This window comes from Neodiprion lecontei, chromosome 7, assembly GCF_021901455.1.
Source record: "Neodiprion lecontei isolate iyNeoLeco1 chromosome 7, iyNeoLeco1.1, whole genome shotgun sequence".
NCBI classification, from domain to species: domain Eukaryota; kingdom Metazoa; phylum Arthropoda; class Insecta; order Hymenoptera; family Diprionidae; genus Neodiprion; species Neodiprion lecontei.
The window spans coordinates 24,329,961-24,350,523 of record NC_060266.1 but is presented as its reverse complement, the minus strand read 5'-3'; the positions used below and the strand labels follow the sequence as shown (position 1 = coordinate 24,350,523).

At 37.2% G+C, this 20,563-nt stretch overlaps 2 protein-coding genes across 5 annotated transcripts in view; one reads left to right on the top strand and one right to left on the bottom strand.

The window, feature by feature from the left end:
* LOC107225533 (alpha-taxilin) overlaps positions 1 to 20,563 on the bottom strand; it is a 34,726-nt gene that overhangs the window by 12,326 nt on the left and 1,837 nt on the right. Inside the window, exon 1 of one of the 3 annotated variants that reach the window (XM_046745787.1) lies at positions 10,518 to 10,588. The exons of the other annotated variants lie outside the window; for them this stretch is intronic. The gene's annotated coding sequence lies outside the window, so the exon portion shown is untranslated. Of the gene's footprint in view, positions 1 to 10,517; positions 10,589 to 20,563 lie in introns of those variants that run through there. 3 annotated transcript variants of the gene reach the window in all.
* Positions 645 to 20,050, top strand: LOC107225538 (prostaglandin E2 receptor EP2 subtype). 2 transcript variants are annotated; one of them, XM_046745791.1, is made up of 6 exons: positions 645 to 2,061; positions 3,449 to 3,685; positions 13,867 to 14,065; positions 14,980 to 15,221; positions 17,012 to 17,237; positions 17,844 to 20,050. In XM_046745791.1, the coding sequence occupies exons 1-6, from the start codon at positions 1,855 to 1,857 to the stop codon at positions 17,954 to 17,956; spliced, it is 1,224 nt and encodes a 407-aa protein (XP_046601747.1). In that variant the 5' UTR covers positions 645 to 1,854; the 3' UTR covers positions 17,957 to 20,050. The 2 variants fall into 2 exon arrangements, with proteins under 2 accessions (XP_046601747.1, XP_015521535.2); XM_015666049.2 differs by having other exon boundaries at positions 13,864 to 14,065.

The following is a 20,563-nucleotide window of genomic DNA, read 5'->3' as shown; positions in this document are numbered from 1 at the left end:
GTGTTACGACCTATAGAATGACACGCTATGTTTTTTTCAAATTTTACTACGCCTGCAAATAGCCATAAAAACTATTTTTTATCCAAAAATTTGGTAATTTTCTCTGTTTCGAACGTTTCATCAATATGTCAATGACTTGGTACTTTCATCTGCCTAAAATAACAGCTCAAATGCCAATAACACTTCGCCGTAAGAAACAAAAATTTCCAACCCCCTATCATTACTTCATTAGATACGCGCGCTATTCCAACAGCTGTCTAATTATACCAATCGTGAAATAATATTAGACGAGTCCGATTTTTTCTCGCCCTCTTTTTTCCTAATTATACTTGCAACGTGACATAAGACATGAAACCTTCGGTCCCTCCGACATGTGCTGGTTGCAGCAATTAGACGATGTCAACCCAATGACGAAAAGAGGCGAGTCTGAGCATATCTAAGTCTTAACACCGCTTAGAATGGATGGATGGATGCCCGTTTCCTCGGTCTTTCCTCTCCTCTCCTCTCCTCTGCATTCCACTCGTCGAATCTCTCTCTCTTTCTCTCTCTCTCTCTCTCTCTCTCTCCCTCTCTTTCTCTCGCGTATGAACGTAGTAAACAAAACTCGGTGTTCCCGCGTGGCTTGAATCAGTGAGGCGGCAACAGCGGGCCAACAAACATTTGGCAAAAACGTGTGTGTCGCAGTCCCATAGAAGTAATTGCACCAATTATCATCACCGTAATTCGATATCAACGATACAAGCATCCTGAGAGGATTTTTCTTTATTCTCATTGAAATTTTTCAAAAAAGAAAGGAAAATAACGCCGCAGGAAAATTAACAATTTTCAACAGAGGTCGGCTATCGCGTAATACATGGTACATACGTAATGTACAAAGTGAGGAAGCACAGCGGCACGTAAAACAAAAAAGGAAAGAAAACGAGACAACTTGTGAATTTACAAATTTTATACGTAAAAAGACGACGTCGAGGAAAATCCGAGGAACGAAAAACATTTTTCAATTTTCTAACAGACTTCTGTCGATCTTAAAAAATTTAACTTATACACTCCTTTCGTGTAATCTATACAGTATAATATATCCATACAATAACATTGTGTACACTGGTCGTTAATAAAATTTTATCCTGCATGGATGTAAACGCAACGTAACACAATTATAATATCACAGTTTACAGGTGAAAGATATAATTATACAACAGAGTGTAAAACGAAAATGAGAAATCACTCGTGATTTTGGAGTTCTTCTATTGACGAAAGAAAGAAAAGAATAGAAAAGAAAAGGAAAGATAAAGACTGGTTCCAAATATTTGAATCAAGGCATTTCGATCATCGCAATACGTGATCGCCGAGGACATTCCTTTCGATACGTGTACATAACCGATTGACTTTCGAGCCTGAATACATGCATGTGCATGCGTAAATGTGTACGGATAAACTGAGAGGCTAGGAAGTGCGTGTCTAACACTAGCCGAGCCGCAGGCATAGGTTTAGTTGAGTAGGGCCTGAAAGGGCCTAATACCCATCCATAGTTGCCAAGTTTACGAAGTAAACAAGTTACGATCGTGAAAAGCTGCCGGATCTTGAGCTATGCACGCGTGGGTTTCTATCGTCTACAAAATCGAGACTAAGAATTTGTAATTTTTTTAAAAGAAGAAAATTGAAAAACTGGTAACGGCAGGGGGATAAAAAAATAAGGCTAGAAAAAAAAAAAAAAAAACATATATATATATATTATAAACTGCTGGTCAAAAAGACAAATTTTCTTACGAACCTTTTTGAGGGTACGGTGAAAAAAGAGAGAGAAAGAGAGAGAGAACAAAGTTCCTATCATTTGAAGACGTACGAATCTTTGAAATGGACGAGGATTTTGTGGAGGAAATTTCTAACGCCAGCTTCGTCGTGGAGGCTGAGAAATTGGACGATCCGTTGAATATCACGATGATGATTATAAAGCCAAAACGACACGTCAACTTTCTAGCCCAGACAATTCTAACCCTCGTTTACATCGCCGGTGTCGTCGGCAATATATCAGCCCTCGTCATCCTCTTCAGTCGCGATAAGGTAAGTTTCTCATGTTTCTCAAATCGATAAGGAAATGCCTGAAGGGACTTGACTGTTACGATATTCTGTAACAACTGTTACCAGTTCATACCTCATGCGGTTCGAAATCTGTACTTATCGGTAAATCCGACCTGTTCAAACTTTTTCGAAAGCAAAAAACTTCGACTTCGCAACTTTTAAAAATACTGCGAAATTTTCTTTTCAAACAATTTCGGGATTGTTCCTGTTGCTGGTAAAAATCTGTACTGATCTGTGAAAAACGTCCGGTGAAATTCAAACTTTTTCGAAAGCAAAAAACTTCGACTTCGCAACTTTTAAAAATGGTGCTCAATTTTCTTTTCAAACTATTTCCGGATTGTTCCTCTTGCCGATCGTAATCTTCGTTGATAAAATTTATAATTCAAACGAACCGGTGGAACCAGCTTAATCAAGGTTTTTGGAAAGCAGAAAGCTTCGGTTTTAAATTGACAAGAGAAGAATAATAATAAATAGTTAACGATGCATATTCGCTGTTTTATCATACATTATTCATACACGCGACCTTCTACGCTGGTTAAAACTAATTTTACCACTGAAGAAGGAAGCTAGTTTTCCTTCCTGTTACGTATTTCCCGCTTTATCGACGAGCAAAATCATTTCCTTGAACATAATGATCATGATTTTTTGACATTTACCTTAAATCTCTTAACCAGCGGTGGACACGATAAATATTTTCGAAAAAAAAAATTTTCAATTAAAAGTTAAAATACGTATATCGACCCGGTAAAAAATGAGGCAAATTCTATAGTCGACAGATTTTAGCTACGTAATATTGACGCGTAATTATGTAAAAGAGTCTGACTCGACGTTACGAGATTCTCACCCTAATTTATTCTTTATCCGAATACCGAACTTGGGTTCGTGTAATAACAACTAATCTCCAACGTGTAATTGATCACCAACGTTACGCAAAACTATTGCGTGTTGATAAAACATTCATCAAATCTTTCAACAGTTACTTTAATTTAATACACCGCTATTTTTATCGCAATAATTAGACGTTTGTTTAATAAAAACACCGAGATGAAACCTCGGGGTTATCTTTTGAAAAATGTTTCCGCATTAATCATCTGTCACTCATCCGAATTCTTATCGCTGTGTTACACAAATGAATTTGTCCCGAAGATGTCTAAAATTACGATAATAATAAAGATTTTCAAAAAAATTGCAGAAACTAGAAATCTGAAAATCTGACGATAAGTTTGAGAGCCTTCCTTCTCTCTTTCTTCCTGCCAATTCCAATTTTTTCAATTTCTATTTTATTTATTCATTTTTTTTTTTCTCTCTTCAAGATTCTGTGCGATTTTTGTTCATCGTCTTTTCATTATTCCGTCTTCTTTTTGTTCAGAGAAGGAACCGGAAGCACCTCCTGATGCTGCGTTGTCTGGCGACGAACAACCTCGTCGCCTTGCTAGGAATGCTCGTTCAAATGCACCTCACTCTTTACGTCGAAGATGCGGAAACCCGGATTTTCTGCGCCCTTCGAGTCGTCTGGAGGTTTTTCGGCCTTTTTAGCGGGTGCGTGGCGATTGTGATGGCCGTAGAACGCTGGCTCGCTCTGACGAGGCCTTTCGTTTACCAGAAGGTGAGTCGAGGGAACGTCGTCAAGAATTTCACGCTTAGCGTTAACGTATGATCCAGGTGTGATCGTTACAAAAACGTTTCCGAAACATCGGAGGAATTACGAATTACCGTGATTTAGGTTATAATAGCTTCCGATACCAAATCTTCTGGCTATTGCAAAGTTTACGAAAAATTTTTCAGTCAAGTAACGCCATGATCATCGATTTATTGTTGCGCCGATATGTGCCGCAATAATTTTATCGCAATAATTGCGAGAAGAATGTCCACGTAAACGTAAAGAATCGTATCGCAAGTTGGATTCGATTTTCTGGTTACAGTTTTAAAAATAATTTAACTTCAAGTTTCTTTGTTTTTAGAGAAAAAAAAGGAAGTTATTGTAATCAGCCCGGGAATGAAAAGTTGAGTTTTTAAAAGTTATCAATTTTTTGGACCGACGATATCTCGAGAACTAGTCGCCGGATTTCAATGATTTTTGTCTCGATCAACGCGGCTTTTTCAGAATTAGAAATGATTAGATTTTGGCTTAGATCGGTTCGGTACTTTTTTAATCATTTAAATGACAAAATTCAAAAAAAAAAAATTAAACAAATTACGTATGATGATGATCTTGAGAATGGATGAATGGATTTGAGTGAAAATTGGTGCCATGAAGTTTTTTGGATCGCTGATCACGAATCTAAGATCAGATAAGGTCAGAAAACTAAAAACATTTGGATTTCGATGAAAATTAGTACTCGAAGGTTTCTCGACATCCAAAAATTGCCATTCTATACGTTGGAAAGAAATCTAAAAACATTGCGATTTTGGTAGAAATTGATAGGTCGTGGTTTTTTGAATCAGCGATAACGAATCCAAGGTCAGACTTCCAAAATTTTTAACGATGGATCCATAATAGTGATTAAAAGTAAAAAAATTCGTCACATTTTCATGTAATATCCTATCCGAAGGCTTTAAAATCGTAAATCACGAATCTGAATTTATAGTACGAAATTCGAATTGGATATTACCATTTCTTTTTCTCTCTCTATGAACTTGGCCAGTCTAAACCCGCTTGTTTCTATTCCGTGATACCCAAGACTGTATATTACGGCTACGGCAAAAAGTGTAAATAGTTGAGGACGTCGTAGTAACCGCAAAAGATTTAATAACAAAGATTATCGTTTTTTGCACCGATACAAGATTGTCGTGTTTTCCACATTTTTCGATTAACTTTTGTCGTCGCTTTAATCGATAGAGAAAGAAAAACAAACAGAGAGCGAGAGAGAGAGAGAAAATATAAAAATAAAAATTAACAAGCCGAAGATAGTGCGCTCACTCTACGTAACGCGTTACACACTTTGTTCTATTGCACAAAACGCGTATATCTAGTCTGTTATCGCCCTAAAACACGCGTCTAATCTGTAAAAAAAAAAGCATCCGGAGGTAAAGATTCGGGTATACGTACAATTATAACACACATCTGCACCTATATACGCGCATCGGAATGTCTGTTAGATTTTTTCACCAAATCTTTCCGGTGTTTTTCTTACCGCAGCAGACTATTAAACATATATATGTATATATAACGTAGTAATGGCTTCCGGATGTTGTTAAAGATTCGAATTGTACACCGCAGCAATTTTGCCTTGGCGTTTTTTACTCGAAATCTCAGTGTAGCTGTAGAGAACGTACGAAGAGAAACTAAGAAATTACGAGCCTTGACCCAGAGCCACGTTTTATTATCATACGCCACACGATATGGGCATTGGGTAAATATTTTCGCCACAAAAGTTATCGGTACAATAGATATACGAAATTGTTGTTCGGTTTTATTTTTATTCTTTTCGAAGTTTTTATTGCGTTAACTCCGGACTGGGAAACACGATTATGGAAAATTGTGTTGAAAATAGAAAAGACATTACGTGTTATTGGAGTGTAAAATTTACAGATTATCGAAACACTGTTTATAACATGTATTTATAAACACTTTTGTTGAAATCAATGAGTGTACAGCGAACAAGTCTTTTTTACAACTATAATTTCTGTTGCGGTATAAAACTGATAAGCTGACGGCTTCTTGTTTTTTCTCACTGCACAAGTCAGTCAAATCGCTAATATGTGTTTTACATTATACGTATAGTCGTAAGTGTCTGAAAGAAAAATACAGGCTTAAATACATACGGTGAGAGAAATTTTTAGTTGACTATTTTCATTTTTTACCACAATCGAGAAGTTTACAAAAAACACAAAAATAAATGTACACGATAAACGAGACGACAAGGATGGGAGGTAATTTAATTGAGAGGATAAATAATAAGCCGAGAGTCCAAAGTCAGCATCCAAATCTTATACGCGCACGGACGTACAGCCTTATTGTTTCGTAACGCTATCGAACATCGACTCGCGGGGTGAAATGTAAAGTGGTTACAAAAATAGACGACGAACCACTTTTACTCCGCACGGACGAAAAGTGTTACGTTATTCTTGACGTACAACCGGACGATCGTCTTGTTCCGGATGAATTTTTTCTTTCTTCTTTTCTCACAGGTGACAAATTAATTACCCTATAAAGCATCCGAAGAAATCATAAATTATACGCAGTTACATTTCCGCTTCTCGATTCGATCGGGAACTGGAACTGCGGTAAATCGGTCGGAGGATTTTAATTCGCATCTTTCTCTCCCCCTCTTTCTCTCTCTCTCTCTTCATACATATATATACCTATACATATTTCCGTACCGATTTGATTACGAAGTTGTTAAGAAAAGTTGAATCTGCCAAGGCTCGGTCTTGAAATGTTTGGAATAGAATATACAATTTCTGAGATTTTTAAAAAGGATCCTTTTCAAAATAGCTTTAAACATTTATAAATAATTGAGCAGTTGAATAAAAAGTCTGAACAAGTTCAAGGTTCTGATTCAGAGTTGGGACAATTCGCATAAATTTTTTTTAAACAAAATCAGAGATAGCGAGACGCTCTCGATAATTTAATATTTCGTTGCGTAATATTCGTTGCCATAACAGCGAATCGCATTTCATTACTCGTGGGCGGTAGATTACATTTGCGATTAACTTCGCCAGTCGAATGATAAAAGAAAAATAAATAAATAAAAGAAGAGAAACAAACAGACATTGTACCGTCAAAACTGAGAGAGCACATCGAGAATGTCTAACGATAAATAAGAACAATCGTTATCGATATCGAAGTTTGCGTTCACCGAACTATTTCGTTTCTGAATATTTATTTATACGTATGATTTATTTGTCGAGAAACGTAAATTCAAACGCGTCAATGTTCGCTCGACGCGCTTGTGTGCGTGCGTGTTTACTAAGTCTACGAAAGGCGATCTCAATAAACGTACGCGTGCTTCGTGGCACGCACCATATTTCTATACTCGGATTGAACTCCGACCTTCCCAAAGCCTCGCCGAAGGTCCTCCCTTCGAATATTTGACAAGAAGTTTGCGATGCATTCGTATGTTTGAGTAAAACACGAGTGGCGTTGAAACAACGATTTAAATGTTGTTGTTGCTACTCAACTATTTACAATTATTGCAGTATTGAAAAAAAAAAGAAACACACACACGCGCAATTATAGTAAGACGCGACAGATTCTTTGATCAAAGTATTGAAATCAAATTTATTGTCATTTTTTAACCTGCGAGGAATTTTGTTTTTCGATTAATGGTAGAGAGAAACTAGTTGGAGTAATAGTGAAAAGTATAAATTTCTCATCTCACGAGTGTGAGTCTCTGATCTTGTCGGCTTGAATGATAAAAATTTTCGCAGCGGGTATAATTGATATTGCAGTGCAGGGTAACGAGATCGGTTGAATGAGTTAGTTACGCGTGAAAATATAACATGTATGTACCTGAGTCTGGATGATGATAAGAGAGTATATTTTAACCCTGATTAGACAAACAACCGTGGGAATAACGAACCGTGCTTTTCAACGATCACGTACGCTAATCAAGATCCTATGCGTATATCTACATGTACAGGCATACAAAATACGTTATAACGATACCTACAAATCTTTTTAATCAGAAATTGCCGGTGTTGTTATTAGTATTAACAAAACATATGCAGGATATTTCTTTTTTCACTAATCCACACAGAGGGAAAGAATTGTTTGAGTCAAGTGATATTCATCCGATTCGAACACAAAAGAAACTTACTTAATTCAACAAAGTTGATGCGAATTTTGTATCAAGAAGACGGGTGATTGATATGACTCAAATTTTGAATCAAGGAACTCGCGTGACCAAATCATTTTGACAAACTAACTAAATCGAAGTTGTTCAATCGAACTCATCGTATTTGGAATAAACAAGGGATACTAGAGATTAAAGCGAATGGACTCGGACAAAATCTATATCACACATACACACATTTTCTCTCTTAACTTGATCAATTTCGCACACGTCATATATCGTGTCCGGGATCGATTATCCTCGTGGAAGAAGAGCGCTGACACGTGTCGCGTAATAAAAAGGATAATCACTTGGGATGACACGCCCATTCGAGAACCTCGAGGAATTTTCGACTCTCTGTCGCTTCGGTTCGGCGAATGGAAGAAGAAGAAAAATTGCCAATTTTTTGGCAAAAATTAATTTTACAAAGGAACAAAGAATCCTCGCATTATGACGCGTTTGTAGCCTTATATTACAGTTTTCGTCACCAATTAACAGCACTTATTACATCGTAACTCGTGTCTCAGCGAGTCTAACGACGTCGATTATAGTTTTTTCTTGAATTTTCGGGGCGTGCGATCATCGCTCAAAGTTGGACTTACGTGAACTCCACCCGCGCATCTCAGCGTTTCCGAAAAATTGTAATAGTTCCGTGCAGCCGAACGGCACGTAGGCATAAAATGCATGGTAATTATTTAACGACGCTCGATTATCTCGGGATGATTGCATGGCAGCAGATGCATCTTTGCACCTCTTTTCGACAGACTCAAATTTAGTTGGCTGCGAAATTTACGCAACGAGATAAGAATAAAAATGTACCTTCATCGATGCAGACTCGAATAGTGCGATATATTTTCCTCGTTTTTATCGCGTAAGAATACATAATGCTCGTGCAACAATAAATTGACGTCAAAGCCTTGCTTAGCTAAAAAAGTAGAGTAAACCTCAGAAACTGATTTTGCGTTGCAATTACCAAAAAAGGATCGACGATAGCTCATTTTTCGTAATTCGAACAATATTCAAACAGTTTTCTTTAACGATACCTGTTTTAGTCAAGTTTTTTAGTTACTGTGACAAATGAAATTTTACTCAGAGTTGCATGTTGCGCATTTCTTTCTCGTTACTTCGATTATCGTCCGAATTCTTAAAGAAAATTCAACTCGCAGGATGATCGTAATACGCATACATCGACGATGATTTTTCCTACTTCTCATCACGTTTCAGCAAACATGAGCCGCGTGACTCGTCCTTAATAAGTAAACATTATACAGTTCGTCACGTGTCGATACATATAACGCACCCCATATTGAATACACATTACAAAGGCGAATGGCCTGGCCGCAAACGTGTTTATGATGACGCAGTATTCCGACCGAATGATCAACGATGAATGATGAATCGCGGTGGACGATCAGCGAGTCTTCTACACCGCAAGGAGTTTCTCAAAAGTGGAACAACGTATGCAGGCAGTAGCCTGAACGCGGGGCAATGCATATAATTTCCCTCTAGTTGCTTACCGTTTTTCCTCCAACGAATTGCAACTGCAAGAATATTTCGTCATTTATTGCACCGAATTGGTTCGCAACTTTGTTATTTACAAATTTCCTTCTCTCTCTGTTTTTCATCCCACGTGGTAAAAATTTGAGAATTCTTCGGCCAGATTTATTACAGATATTTAGGCGGGTATGTATTTCGTTGAAAATTTTCAAGAAACAGCGATGATGCGGATATTGGATAGAAAAAAAAAAAAAAAAAAAAAAAAATTAACACGCTTGGCGGCGCCAGGCGTGTTATACGATCGGCGAACATCTATTAGAGATCACCAAAATGACGGAGAAGTTTAAAATTGAGTCGACGCGTCTTTCGCAATTCCGTGCCGGCAGCTCGACCTGCAGACTTTTCCTTTTATCCTACTTTTCGCTTCATTGCAGTCTGCTTTGCGACACATGATAGATCGATCTACACTTTATATTAACAGGCGATTGGGGTTCAACAGTTTTCGGATAGCTTTTTACAAAAAAGTACTCGTGCCAAGTACATGTCTCTTGATTCATAATAAAAGCACGATTGAAACTCGGCCCTTAGATTCGACATCTCTCTTGAATGACACTGCTGCCACACGGGGTCAAACTGACCCCAATCTCATTCGACTGTAAACGATGATCAAGTATCGGTAAAAAAACAAAATAACTCATACGTTGATGAAAATCTTTTGAATTTATCTCATTATTATATTGTGTAATAACACATTTCTATTGTAACAAGGTTCTGTTCAATAAATTATTACAGTTCCGAAGAGCCCCCCTCCCATTAGGGCCGAAGCGTGAATTAATACACATTTGTCTGTTTTTTTTTTTCTTTTTTTGACCGTTGACACCGAGAAAACTGCCTACGTGTAAGATTATTGTTTAAAAAACTAGCGATTGCCGCCTGAACCTACCCTTGACACAAAGACGCGGTGACACTGGTGCAACACTTGACGCATCACTTCAAGCTCAACGTGTCATTAGCTAATGGATTTTCAGCCGTCTGCAGTAAGCGGCGCATAATACAGATATATAGAGCGGTAAAGTTCGTTTGAAAGCTCCGAGACGCCAATCACTCGAGCCTCAACTTTTCAACGACATTCAAAATTAAATCTTACTCAATATGTGTACGTACAATCATTCCGGCCTGCTTGCAGCTGTGAATGACGTCCAGACGATGATGATTCACCGTTTGCACCAATATGAAATCCCACTGACAGTCAATTCAAATTGATCATTGTCGATTAGCTACGTAAATAACTATACATATGCATATGGATATATGAACCGATAGGAAACTTTATCCAAATCATTTGTATGCAAGTATTGTCTGTAAGAACTTTCCACTCGACGTGTTTATAAAATCATTTTTTACCGAACAAGAGAATTAATTAATTAGCCACATTCTTAACGGATATTGTTTATCGATAAAGTCAACGTCGTAATTAATTGGTAATCAACAATTATAACGATCGCTGCGCCTCGTGTAAAATTTATGCAGGTAGCCGTTAAACGCACCCACAGTTGGTTAATACATTTATACCTAAGGGAGCTTTATTTTCGTGTCTGCAAAATTTTCCCTGCGTCTAATTCAGCACACGCGAACTTTCGTGGCGCAAATTCTAAATTAGCTGTGTATAATCCGAACACGGTAAGCTCGTCACGAATATTGGCTACTCGCAATTCTGCAAACGAATATAAACCATCAAATCCATGTATAATTAGTGGACGTTTGTTAATTTTGTACAGAATGGTTTTAACGGAAGGTCAATGCGATTGAACGCGAGTCTTGAAATATCATTTTAATATCCTTAATGTGAAGCTGTGAGTGAAAGATTCTGGATTTGGTCAAGCGTCGTAATTATTCTTCGAATAAAATTCACAGTGCCATATAAATAATACAATTTTAATAACAATTTAAGAATCTGTCGTGAAAAATCGTAATTTGGAATTATGTTTATAGATTCAATTGAAAAACCGTAGAACCAAGAATAAAAACATTTAGCGTTTCGGATAAAGTTAAAAAGGTGGTTTTTCTTTCGAGTCTCCGCATCGGACATTTCGAAAAGAAAAATTATAGAAAAAAACTGAAAGCACAGTCCGTACGGGTTGAAACCGTTTATGTACTGAATCGAAAAACGTCATTGATTAAAAAAAAATACACCTTCGATAGCTGAAGTGAAATTTATTACGACTTTTTCCTTTACAACGTTTATCAGAAAAACGATTCTCCTCACGTTTCAAACGGCATTGAATCGCGATTGTGAGAATAAGAAGGAAAAAGTGTCGACCGATTGAACAATATTATGCTACGGAAATCTAAAGCGATTCGACTTATTTGCCTAGACTTCTAACAAACCGTACGGCACAAAAACGCACAAGTATTATACATCAACAATTGAATTAACAATAATCTCACGGACCGTTGATCGACCAGGAAAGAAAGATAGGGTGGAACGGTAATCAATATCATTTAGCGCAATCACATTACTATCACATTCTAGATACTAACCTTAATAATATCGAAAATTTTAACAACACCGTAGATATTTATTAATAACTGTCCGAATGGGGTTACAATTAGAATTTCGTGATTTACTTGAGTCAATGCTTAAGATCCAGAGATAGAGGTGCGGAAAAAACGTGGGATACTTGCTGCAAAGTGCGAGTGGAAAAGAAAAGTCTCCGGAACGCGATTGGAATACAAGTTTGAAAAGGTCCGACAGCGCGGCACTTAAATTGAGTTCACAGCCTTGGATCGGGCGGGTCTCGCCTTGGTTTGTTTTCAAGTTTGGGCCGGAAAGAAGCTACGCGACAAGGGCTTCGCCGTCCAACTTCCGCCTTGTCATCGGCTCATTTGCAAAGCAAACAGACCAGCCAATGGCCTGTAATTAAAATGTTTCTTGCCCAACATTGCGTAATTAGCCCGAATTTTCCATTTCCTGATTCGCGTAATTGGAGGGCTTCGCTCGACGAAGGCTCGTCGCCTCGAAACTACAAATCAGCGATAGTGAATTTCGGGTAATGAGGACTTCCGACTCTCTGATACTTGCTTGTTCGAACTTGACGAAGAAGGGTGAAAATCCTATCCACGAACTTGATATCGTTTTTACAAAAACACTTTTTCAAATTCTCCATACGAATGCAACAAATTGCGTAGCTAATTATTTTCTCGTATGCCTGGTGAAAATAATGTCTAATCCGAACTACGGTAAAGTTTCGTTCGTTGGAAATTGTAGGAAGTATTCGAAAATCGTAGTATTTCGCATAGAAAATTACAAACTTGTACGAAAAATTGTAAAAATTTACAACTTTCTATAAAACGTGATTACAAAATCTGACACGGACAGAATTGATTTTTTTCTTTCATAGATAACCTAATAAATAAATAAATAAATAAATTATTTACTAGATCGTAAAATCAAGCTCGTAGTTAAGCGTCGAAATTACTTCCACCAGCGATGATTTCTTCAACGTTACACGCGAATTTAAAAAATTGATCCGGCCAGTGAGAAATTGTTCGACACCCCCGATGTTTCTTAACAGAAAATCGAAGAAGACAATTATAATCGTAAATTGAAACCAATTACCACTTGTCAATATCATATCGGAGGGGGGCGCATTTCTACTAACGAAGATGGGATGAATTGGTGCTTTTCCGACGTACGTACCTCTCTTTCTCTCCCTCACACGCCATCCATCCAATCATTAAACAATCGCAGAGAGGTCAACTCACGAGCCAATCAATAATCGATCTTCGATCATACGTGCATGTACGTGACTCGGCCGTTTCCTGTCGCGACGAATTATATATCGCGTCTCGGATCCACCTTGTACCTAATTTTTACACTAGTCGCGTGTTTCGAGTAACTCACACGTGCGTTTAATTCACAACATTGAATGCCTGTCCGCCTAATCTGCATAGGTGACAAACTGAGACGAGATGAAGAATAATAAGAACTGCTATTTAATGCGACAACCGAATTACACCCGGCAAATAAATGATCGTTGACGTTCAACCCCGCGCGTTAGAATTTTCATTCGAAGTTTCTATGCTATGTAATTCTTCACGGTGATCGCGAGGCGTATGCCGATCGATCGAATTGTTATTCGCATTGAACCATCGCAGGTGACATTTCAAATTTAAATTTAAGGATATCGGTGATTTTACTACGTTCATTTAACTCTCGGATATTGTCCACCTTAACTTTCTCACTTATCGTTGTCTCGGGAATTTTTCAACGTTTAAAAATTTCTTCTAATTAATTGACTGACAAAGTCGGTAAAAAAAAAAAAAAAAAAAACAAAAAGAAAACATGTCGAGTTACGGAGAGAATGAAATCAAATGTTTGCATTGAAATTTTTTCATAATTACGACAGGTAACTCGAGGGTGGCTGCAAAGTTCCTCGTAACCGAAGCAATCGATCATTCGTTAAGACTGCGGCTCGATTTTAACCGAGGAAATTTTTCTTTCAATCAGCAGGTGACGTATCCGGTGATAGTTCGATGCATAATTCTGCTCTGGTTCGTCTCTGGTATCCTGTGCTTTATGCCGTTCGCTGGTTTCGGCGATTATTATCAGCAGGGCTCGGCACCCGATTACAAAAACGGGAAGTGCCTCCGTTACAGAGACGCGAAAAACGTCGAAGACATCGCCTACGCCTACGTTTTCTTCTTCTTCGGTAAGAACTAATTTCGCAACTTCTCTTTTCGTCCTCCGGCTTATTGTTAATGAAGAAATTCGAACCGAACCGACGTCTGACCCTCACTATTTTTGATCATACGTTTCAAAGTTTTTCTGCGATTCTTTCAATTCTGAAACATTACCCTGAATTATTTCAAATTTATTGTTCAACCGCTCAATTATTTATAAATATTTGAACGTGATTTTGGAAAGGCCTTTTATCAAATTTTCAAACAATTTTTAGAAGCTGTATTTTTCATTCCGAATATTTCAAGACCTAGACCCTAATGATAGGCCTAATTTATTTTTAAAAAAAATTTTCACTACTTTTTAATTTATTTGATCGACTTAAAATGTTGCGCGTACAGTTTGAAAATTCCCAAAAAATTGTCGAAACTTCTATTTTTTACTTGGAACATTTCTAGACCGGTTTCATTACGAAGTTGGTAAAAAAAAAAGTAGAATGTGCGAAAAAAATAAGCAGAAATCGCTCCGCGATACAACTGGTCTAGAAATGTTCTAAGTGAAAAACAGAAGTTCTGAGAATTCTTCGGTAATTTTCAAACCGTACAAACAAAGTTTCGAGTTGACAAAAAAATGGGAAAAAAATCGTACTCGGTCTTGAAATATTTGAAACAGAAAATACAGTTTCCAAGTATTTTTTGAGAATATTAAAAAAGATCATTTCGAAAATTACTTCAAACATTTACAAATAATTGATGCGGTTGAATAAAAAATGTGGAAAAATTCAAGGTTCTGCTCGAGAGTTGGGACAATTGCGCAAATTTTTTTTTTTAAACAAAATCAGATATGTCCGAGGGTCAGACGTTGTTCAGGTCCGTATGGAGTTCCCCACGTACAACTTAATGCACGAAAAAAAATATTAACCTCTCTCTCTCTCTCTTTTCGCAGGCACGGTTCTCTGCCTCTCGATCGTTTGGTGCAATCTTGCAGTGTCTCGAGCACTGTGCAGATTGAGCCGTCGATCGGCAGTAATTCGTAGGGTGTCAAGAGCCTCGTCGCGAGCCAAGCCTCTTCTCAGCATAGCCACCGGTCCACCCTCGGAAGTCGTCGCTACAGCCGAGGAAAGGGCCTTCTCCCGACTGATGGCCATGCTATCGATAACGTTCGTCATTTGCTGGATGCCTCAGATGGTTAGTGACGAATACGAGACAATATTCATCGTTCCGTCACTGGGGGCTTTTTGCTTTTTGGGGTGCAATTTTCACGATTACAAAGATGACGAGTCGCGGTTGTGGAACGATTACGGATGATTTGAAGGGAATGGAGATGTTACACGGATTACAAAGACGGCGAACGGTCGCAAGGATTGCAAAATTGAAAAGGTTACTGCTGGGTTGCGAAGGGATTGAAAATATTTCCAGGATTTCAATGATATTATTGTGAGGTATTACAGAAGGATTCAATGAAAATTAAAATCAATTACGAAAATCGTTAACGATTACAAGGGATTACGAAAGTTACAAAGATTACAAATTTTTTATTAAGTCGCTTCGGTGCCAATCTTAAATTTCATGTGATGAAGTTTAGCTTGACATTTGAAACTTGCAGTTATGAAATTTTACAAACGCAATCCTTCGAATTTACAATAAATCGCGTGCACCGTAAAAACAAAAAATGAGAACGCTGGTGATTATTATTTTTTTTTTTTATAACGTCGCGGCTTATTCCCGCGGTACGAATTTATAGCCAATTTATTTGCGTGGATGAAATTCAAGACGCAATGGTATCGGTTTCGACACAGGAAACCGACGACGATAACGTAGTGTTCAAGCCAGGGGAATTTCAAATTTCTACTACGAATCCTCCGGGGGATTGATTAATTACCAATGTACCGAAAATCTCTCAAATTTAATCCCAGCCACGTTTTGAAAATAAAACTTTTTTAAAAATCGAAACAAGTATGTTGACCTATAATGTAAATGAAATCAGGACCGTTCTACTTTGTACCGATAATAATTAGCGATACGATTAACGAACATACGTGATAATTTTTTAAAAAAGAATGACAAATCATACGTCTCGTACATACGACAGGTTGATAAATCGTGCACGGAGAATGTAATAAATCAATTTGCAAAACGGTTTCAGCCCCGCGAAACGCGGGGTTTTATTTAGCCTTGGCTAATAACAAGAATGAGAAGCGATAATGATCGGTTGGAATTTCCGTTGGCTATCGTCACTTCCTCAATAACAATTCGAGAATTTGCGGATCACGTATATAATAAATCCGCACGCACACCGGTATTATAATTTAGCTCACGTTTTGCAATGCGCGAGTCGAAAACGATTATAATTTATATATTCAAAACAAAACAAATCTATCGTCTCCATACTGTATGCATATAGATACGTAAAAATGCGAATAATGGTTTCTTTACGGGTGAGAAAAGCTCGTAACGTATGTTCGAAACGACGACATAAACGTATAAATCATTCCTGTCGCAATTTCAAAATCCATACACACATCGTGCGAACGCAATACCCGCGCGACTTGCATAGAAAACGTCGGGATTATTTTCATTCCTGTTCATTGTAGTCGATGTTTGCAATAGTCGAGATAACGTATTCCGTCGAGTTTAAAAAACGCAAGTGCCTGAATCGAATAGGAAAAGAAATTAGAATTACAGGGTTTCCTGAGTCGAAATTTAACGCCTAAAATTTTATCCTACCAAGGTTCGTGTGAGCTTACTTTGAAGGAAATTGATCCTAGAAATCCTATATCGACCCTCCGAGTTCTAAAAATTTATGAACAAATCCTGCATCGAACTTCCACACTGAGAAAAATTCGCAAGTTGACATTTTCGGCGTCAAATTAGCGTTCGACATTGCATTGAAATAGAATCTATTATACTTTAAAGTAGACGCTGAATTTCGACTCGGGTTTCCGGAGGAAATCTCGATGATTAATTTCTCCTTTCAGATCTCGATCCCCTTGGCCCAGTACTCGCCGAGTATCGGACGGGAGCGAGTTATCGTTGGAAAATTCATCTTTGCGTTCAACATGATCGCCGACATCCTGCTATGCATTCACTTCACCCTGGATCCCTACATTTACGTGCTGTTACGAATGCGCCCGAGTTTTCCCTTCCTAAAACCGCTGTGCCGCATCTGCCGCTCGGGAAGAAGTCGCGCAAGCTCATTTACAGGTAAGCGGTTTACATCATTGTGGAAATATTGATCGGGGTGACTGTATTTATCATTGTTATTTTATTTGGCGATATAAATCACTTTTTATAATTTCAACGATTATTTACGGTTTTGAACCTCTGTAATACGAAAAACAAACTTTTAACTGAATATAACAAATGGATAAAAAAATTTGAAACTCGAAAAAAAATTTACGATCAAATGATGGTGATGAAAAACTGCCATTTCCCGTTTAATTTTGAACTTCCGGTTCTAAGGGAAACAAATCGATTCTCAATGTTGAACCGAGAAACATTACATACTTTTTCTGAATAAACGATCACGTGTTTCCCAGTTTGTATGCTTGTTTAAAAAAAAAAAAAAAAATGTCAAATTTTTTACGTTTTTCAGAAGCTTTTGCTCTTTTCCAATTTTTCTTTCAAAAATTTTTCATTCGGTTGCCGAGTCCTGTCAGTTTCAGACTACTTACTCGGTCGTATTGCCGAACAGATCGACGGACTCTTCCATTTTCATTATATGGTGATGAAATGTGTCGCGAAAAAATTCCTTTTCTGGCTTGATTTCGTCTTATTTAATTATTTATTCAAACATCAATTTGCCGTCAGGGACCATCGACAATCGGGGCAGCAGCGGGGATCCGCCAACTCCGATAACGGAAGCTCCATCGACTCCGGTCAGCGAGGAAATGGAGCCTCAACTTACAGCGGCGGCAGTCTGAGATTGGCTTTTGCGAGCGATCGGAAATCGTCGGAAAAAATACAGGGAGACACGGGTATGATTATTACCGATCTTCCGGTCTCTCGCTGAATTTTGAAAAAACAAAAATGAAAAATTTGTCAATTTTTCATTGCCCCGCAATCGACGATTCGCACGCGTGTTGTGATTAATTCTACTAAATATATATTACGCGGACAACGAGCATGCGCAGCTAATTAACAAACCCTGCGACAATACATATATTTGTTTAATATTTACCGATCGCGTAAAAAAATTTTCATTATTCTATGAGTCGCGTTTATTTATTTGTTACGGTTTTTTTTTTTTTTTTTTCGTTCCTTACCAACAGCGTTAAATCGGAATCAGATTTTAGGAAATCGCTTCAACGTGACTGAGCTGGCTTAATTTTTAATCTTGGCAATTTTGGCAGCATTAATTTGCATACGCACTGCATTTATTATATATCATAGTTATACTTGGTACGAAAAAATTGAGTAACTTTGTTCGGTGTTGACAATGGCTGCACGGTGCCTTTCTGAAATAATATATGTGTAAAGGACTTGAGATAGGTATGTATTGTACGTGGAGAATGTAACGCGGTACCTGATTCCGTTGATTATTAAATAGTGTAAAGATGATGTTGAAAATGATTGAATATTTCTTCAAAGTCACGCAGGGGTCGAACGACAATGAGATTACAACCGATGAGAAATGTTAATGTCGAGTGTAAATATTACTGTTCTGAAAAATGGATCAAATGAAAATTTGCTGTGCTAATTGAAATTCAATTATTATCGTGTATGAGTGTCTATATGCACGTTGAAAATAATAATAATAATGATAATAATAATCAGAAAAGCAAACTATTCAACCGAAAAAAAGAAAAAAAAATCAAGGGTGTAGGATATTATGTTAATTAAAAATTCTTATGTACAGTAAGAAAAATCAAAACTATGATTGTAATTGTTAAAGATAAAACTGAATCAAAGAATGATATTAATAATCTAACTTGTTACTGTTATTAACGCTGTAATCTAATTGTAAATTCAAGTCATCGCTTGTCACAGAGGCGACGGAGGTGATGGCTTCGGATATAGATTTATGCAAACGGATTCCAACTCTACAAATTGCCTTACGAATAATGAAAATATTTAATGTACGAAAATCAACAAAAAAGCTTATACATATTTTAACGTATGTAATGTAAAAGTGAAAAAATGACATATGTATACACGTATATTTCTAGTCAGTAACAAATATATTGTGTTATTTTTTAAGACCCGCAAAACAACCGATACATTACGATATTAATTAAACTACGTTACACACAACTAACAATACCAAAGGTAACTTTCCGAGTTAATGATCGACGTTCGTTAATTTTAATTTCTAAGACTATGATGTACATGTTCGGGAAATTTTCGCTGCAACTTATTGCTGGTAGATGTTTATCTGACGAATATGTCAAATGAAATGCGAATGGCTGAAAAGAAATGTCGCGAAAGTAGCGAAGAAAAAATTGAATAAAATTCATTTTTTTTTTTTTTTAAATTAAATATTATTGTTCAGTAAATTATTCGATCAAGTGAATACAGACTTCCGTTACGAGCTACTATGTTGTATCTTTATACGTACGTATAGGTACATGCACTTTATTTTCAACGACTGTTTACAAGTCGATTTTTATTTCTTTTTCCTTTTAGTTTCACATTTTGGTACGTGTTTTAATGCCACCTGTCCATTTTTAATTTTTACGACTGTTATCTGTTTATTAACTGCACATGCATACGATGGGTTTTTATCGTCACTATATGCAATTCAAGCTATGCCATAGGTTATACGTAGCATTGATTATAATCAAAACGGTAAATAATATTTTGTACTGATTGTTTACACCTGTTGAATGTATTGTAAAATGGTATACATGTAGGTATAAGAGTTATTATACGTCAAGATGAACGATTATGTTTACACAAGTACTAATTACATTGTATAGGTATCCTATATGTATATACCTATGCAAGAAATGTCGTATCGTGCAACACGCATTTCGACGTCAATGTTAATAAATATCCTGAACATATTCTGCAGTTAATTGTTCGTTGTTTAATTTTTTCTATGACCTACACCATATCATACATATTCGCGGTAAACAACCATTGATTAATCGAAACTCAAGCCATTCCGAGACTAAACCTAACTTTGGCAATTAAATTACGCGATCAAACGCCTAATCAAAAGCAACTAGATATGCGCAACGGAGAGTGTATTGAAGTCCGTTAAGGTGTTGAGTACGAAGCAACAATGACCTGATTGAGTTTAAAAATAGCAGAATATAATCGTCACCCGACGAGAATATAATTAGAGCTAGAAAGCACCATCTTTACACCATCGATAAGCGGTTGATTCAAAAACTCAATACTTTTGTCAAAAATACCCGCATCGTCGAATTTATGTGTGCCAAATTGCCGTCACGAGCTGCGTCGGGCGCAAGTTCAAATCTCCGTTAGCCTCTGGTGGATAAATCACGGATGAAAAAATAATCGTCGAGCCAAAATATCGCTAGAAAAAATGCGGCAATTTGTTTTCCACCGATTGATCAGAAAAC

Excerpts from the sequence above, each read along its gene's own strand:
- LOC107225538 (XM_015666049.2), top strand. The coding sequence starts at position 1,855 with ATGGACGAGGATTTTGTGGAGGAAATTTCTAACGCCAGCTTCGTCGTG. Across the intron at positions 14,066-14,979 it reads CTACGTTTTCTTCTTCTTCG|GCACGGTTCTCTGCCTCTCG; the intron begins GTAAGAACTAAT and ends CTCTTTTCGCAG. Across the intron at positions 17,238-17,843 it reads TCGCGCAAGCTCATTTACAG|GGACCATCGACAATCGGGGC; the intron begins GTAAGCGGTTTA and ends ATTTGCCGTCAG.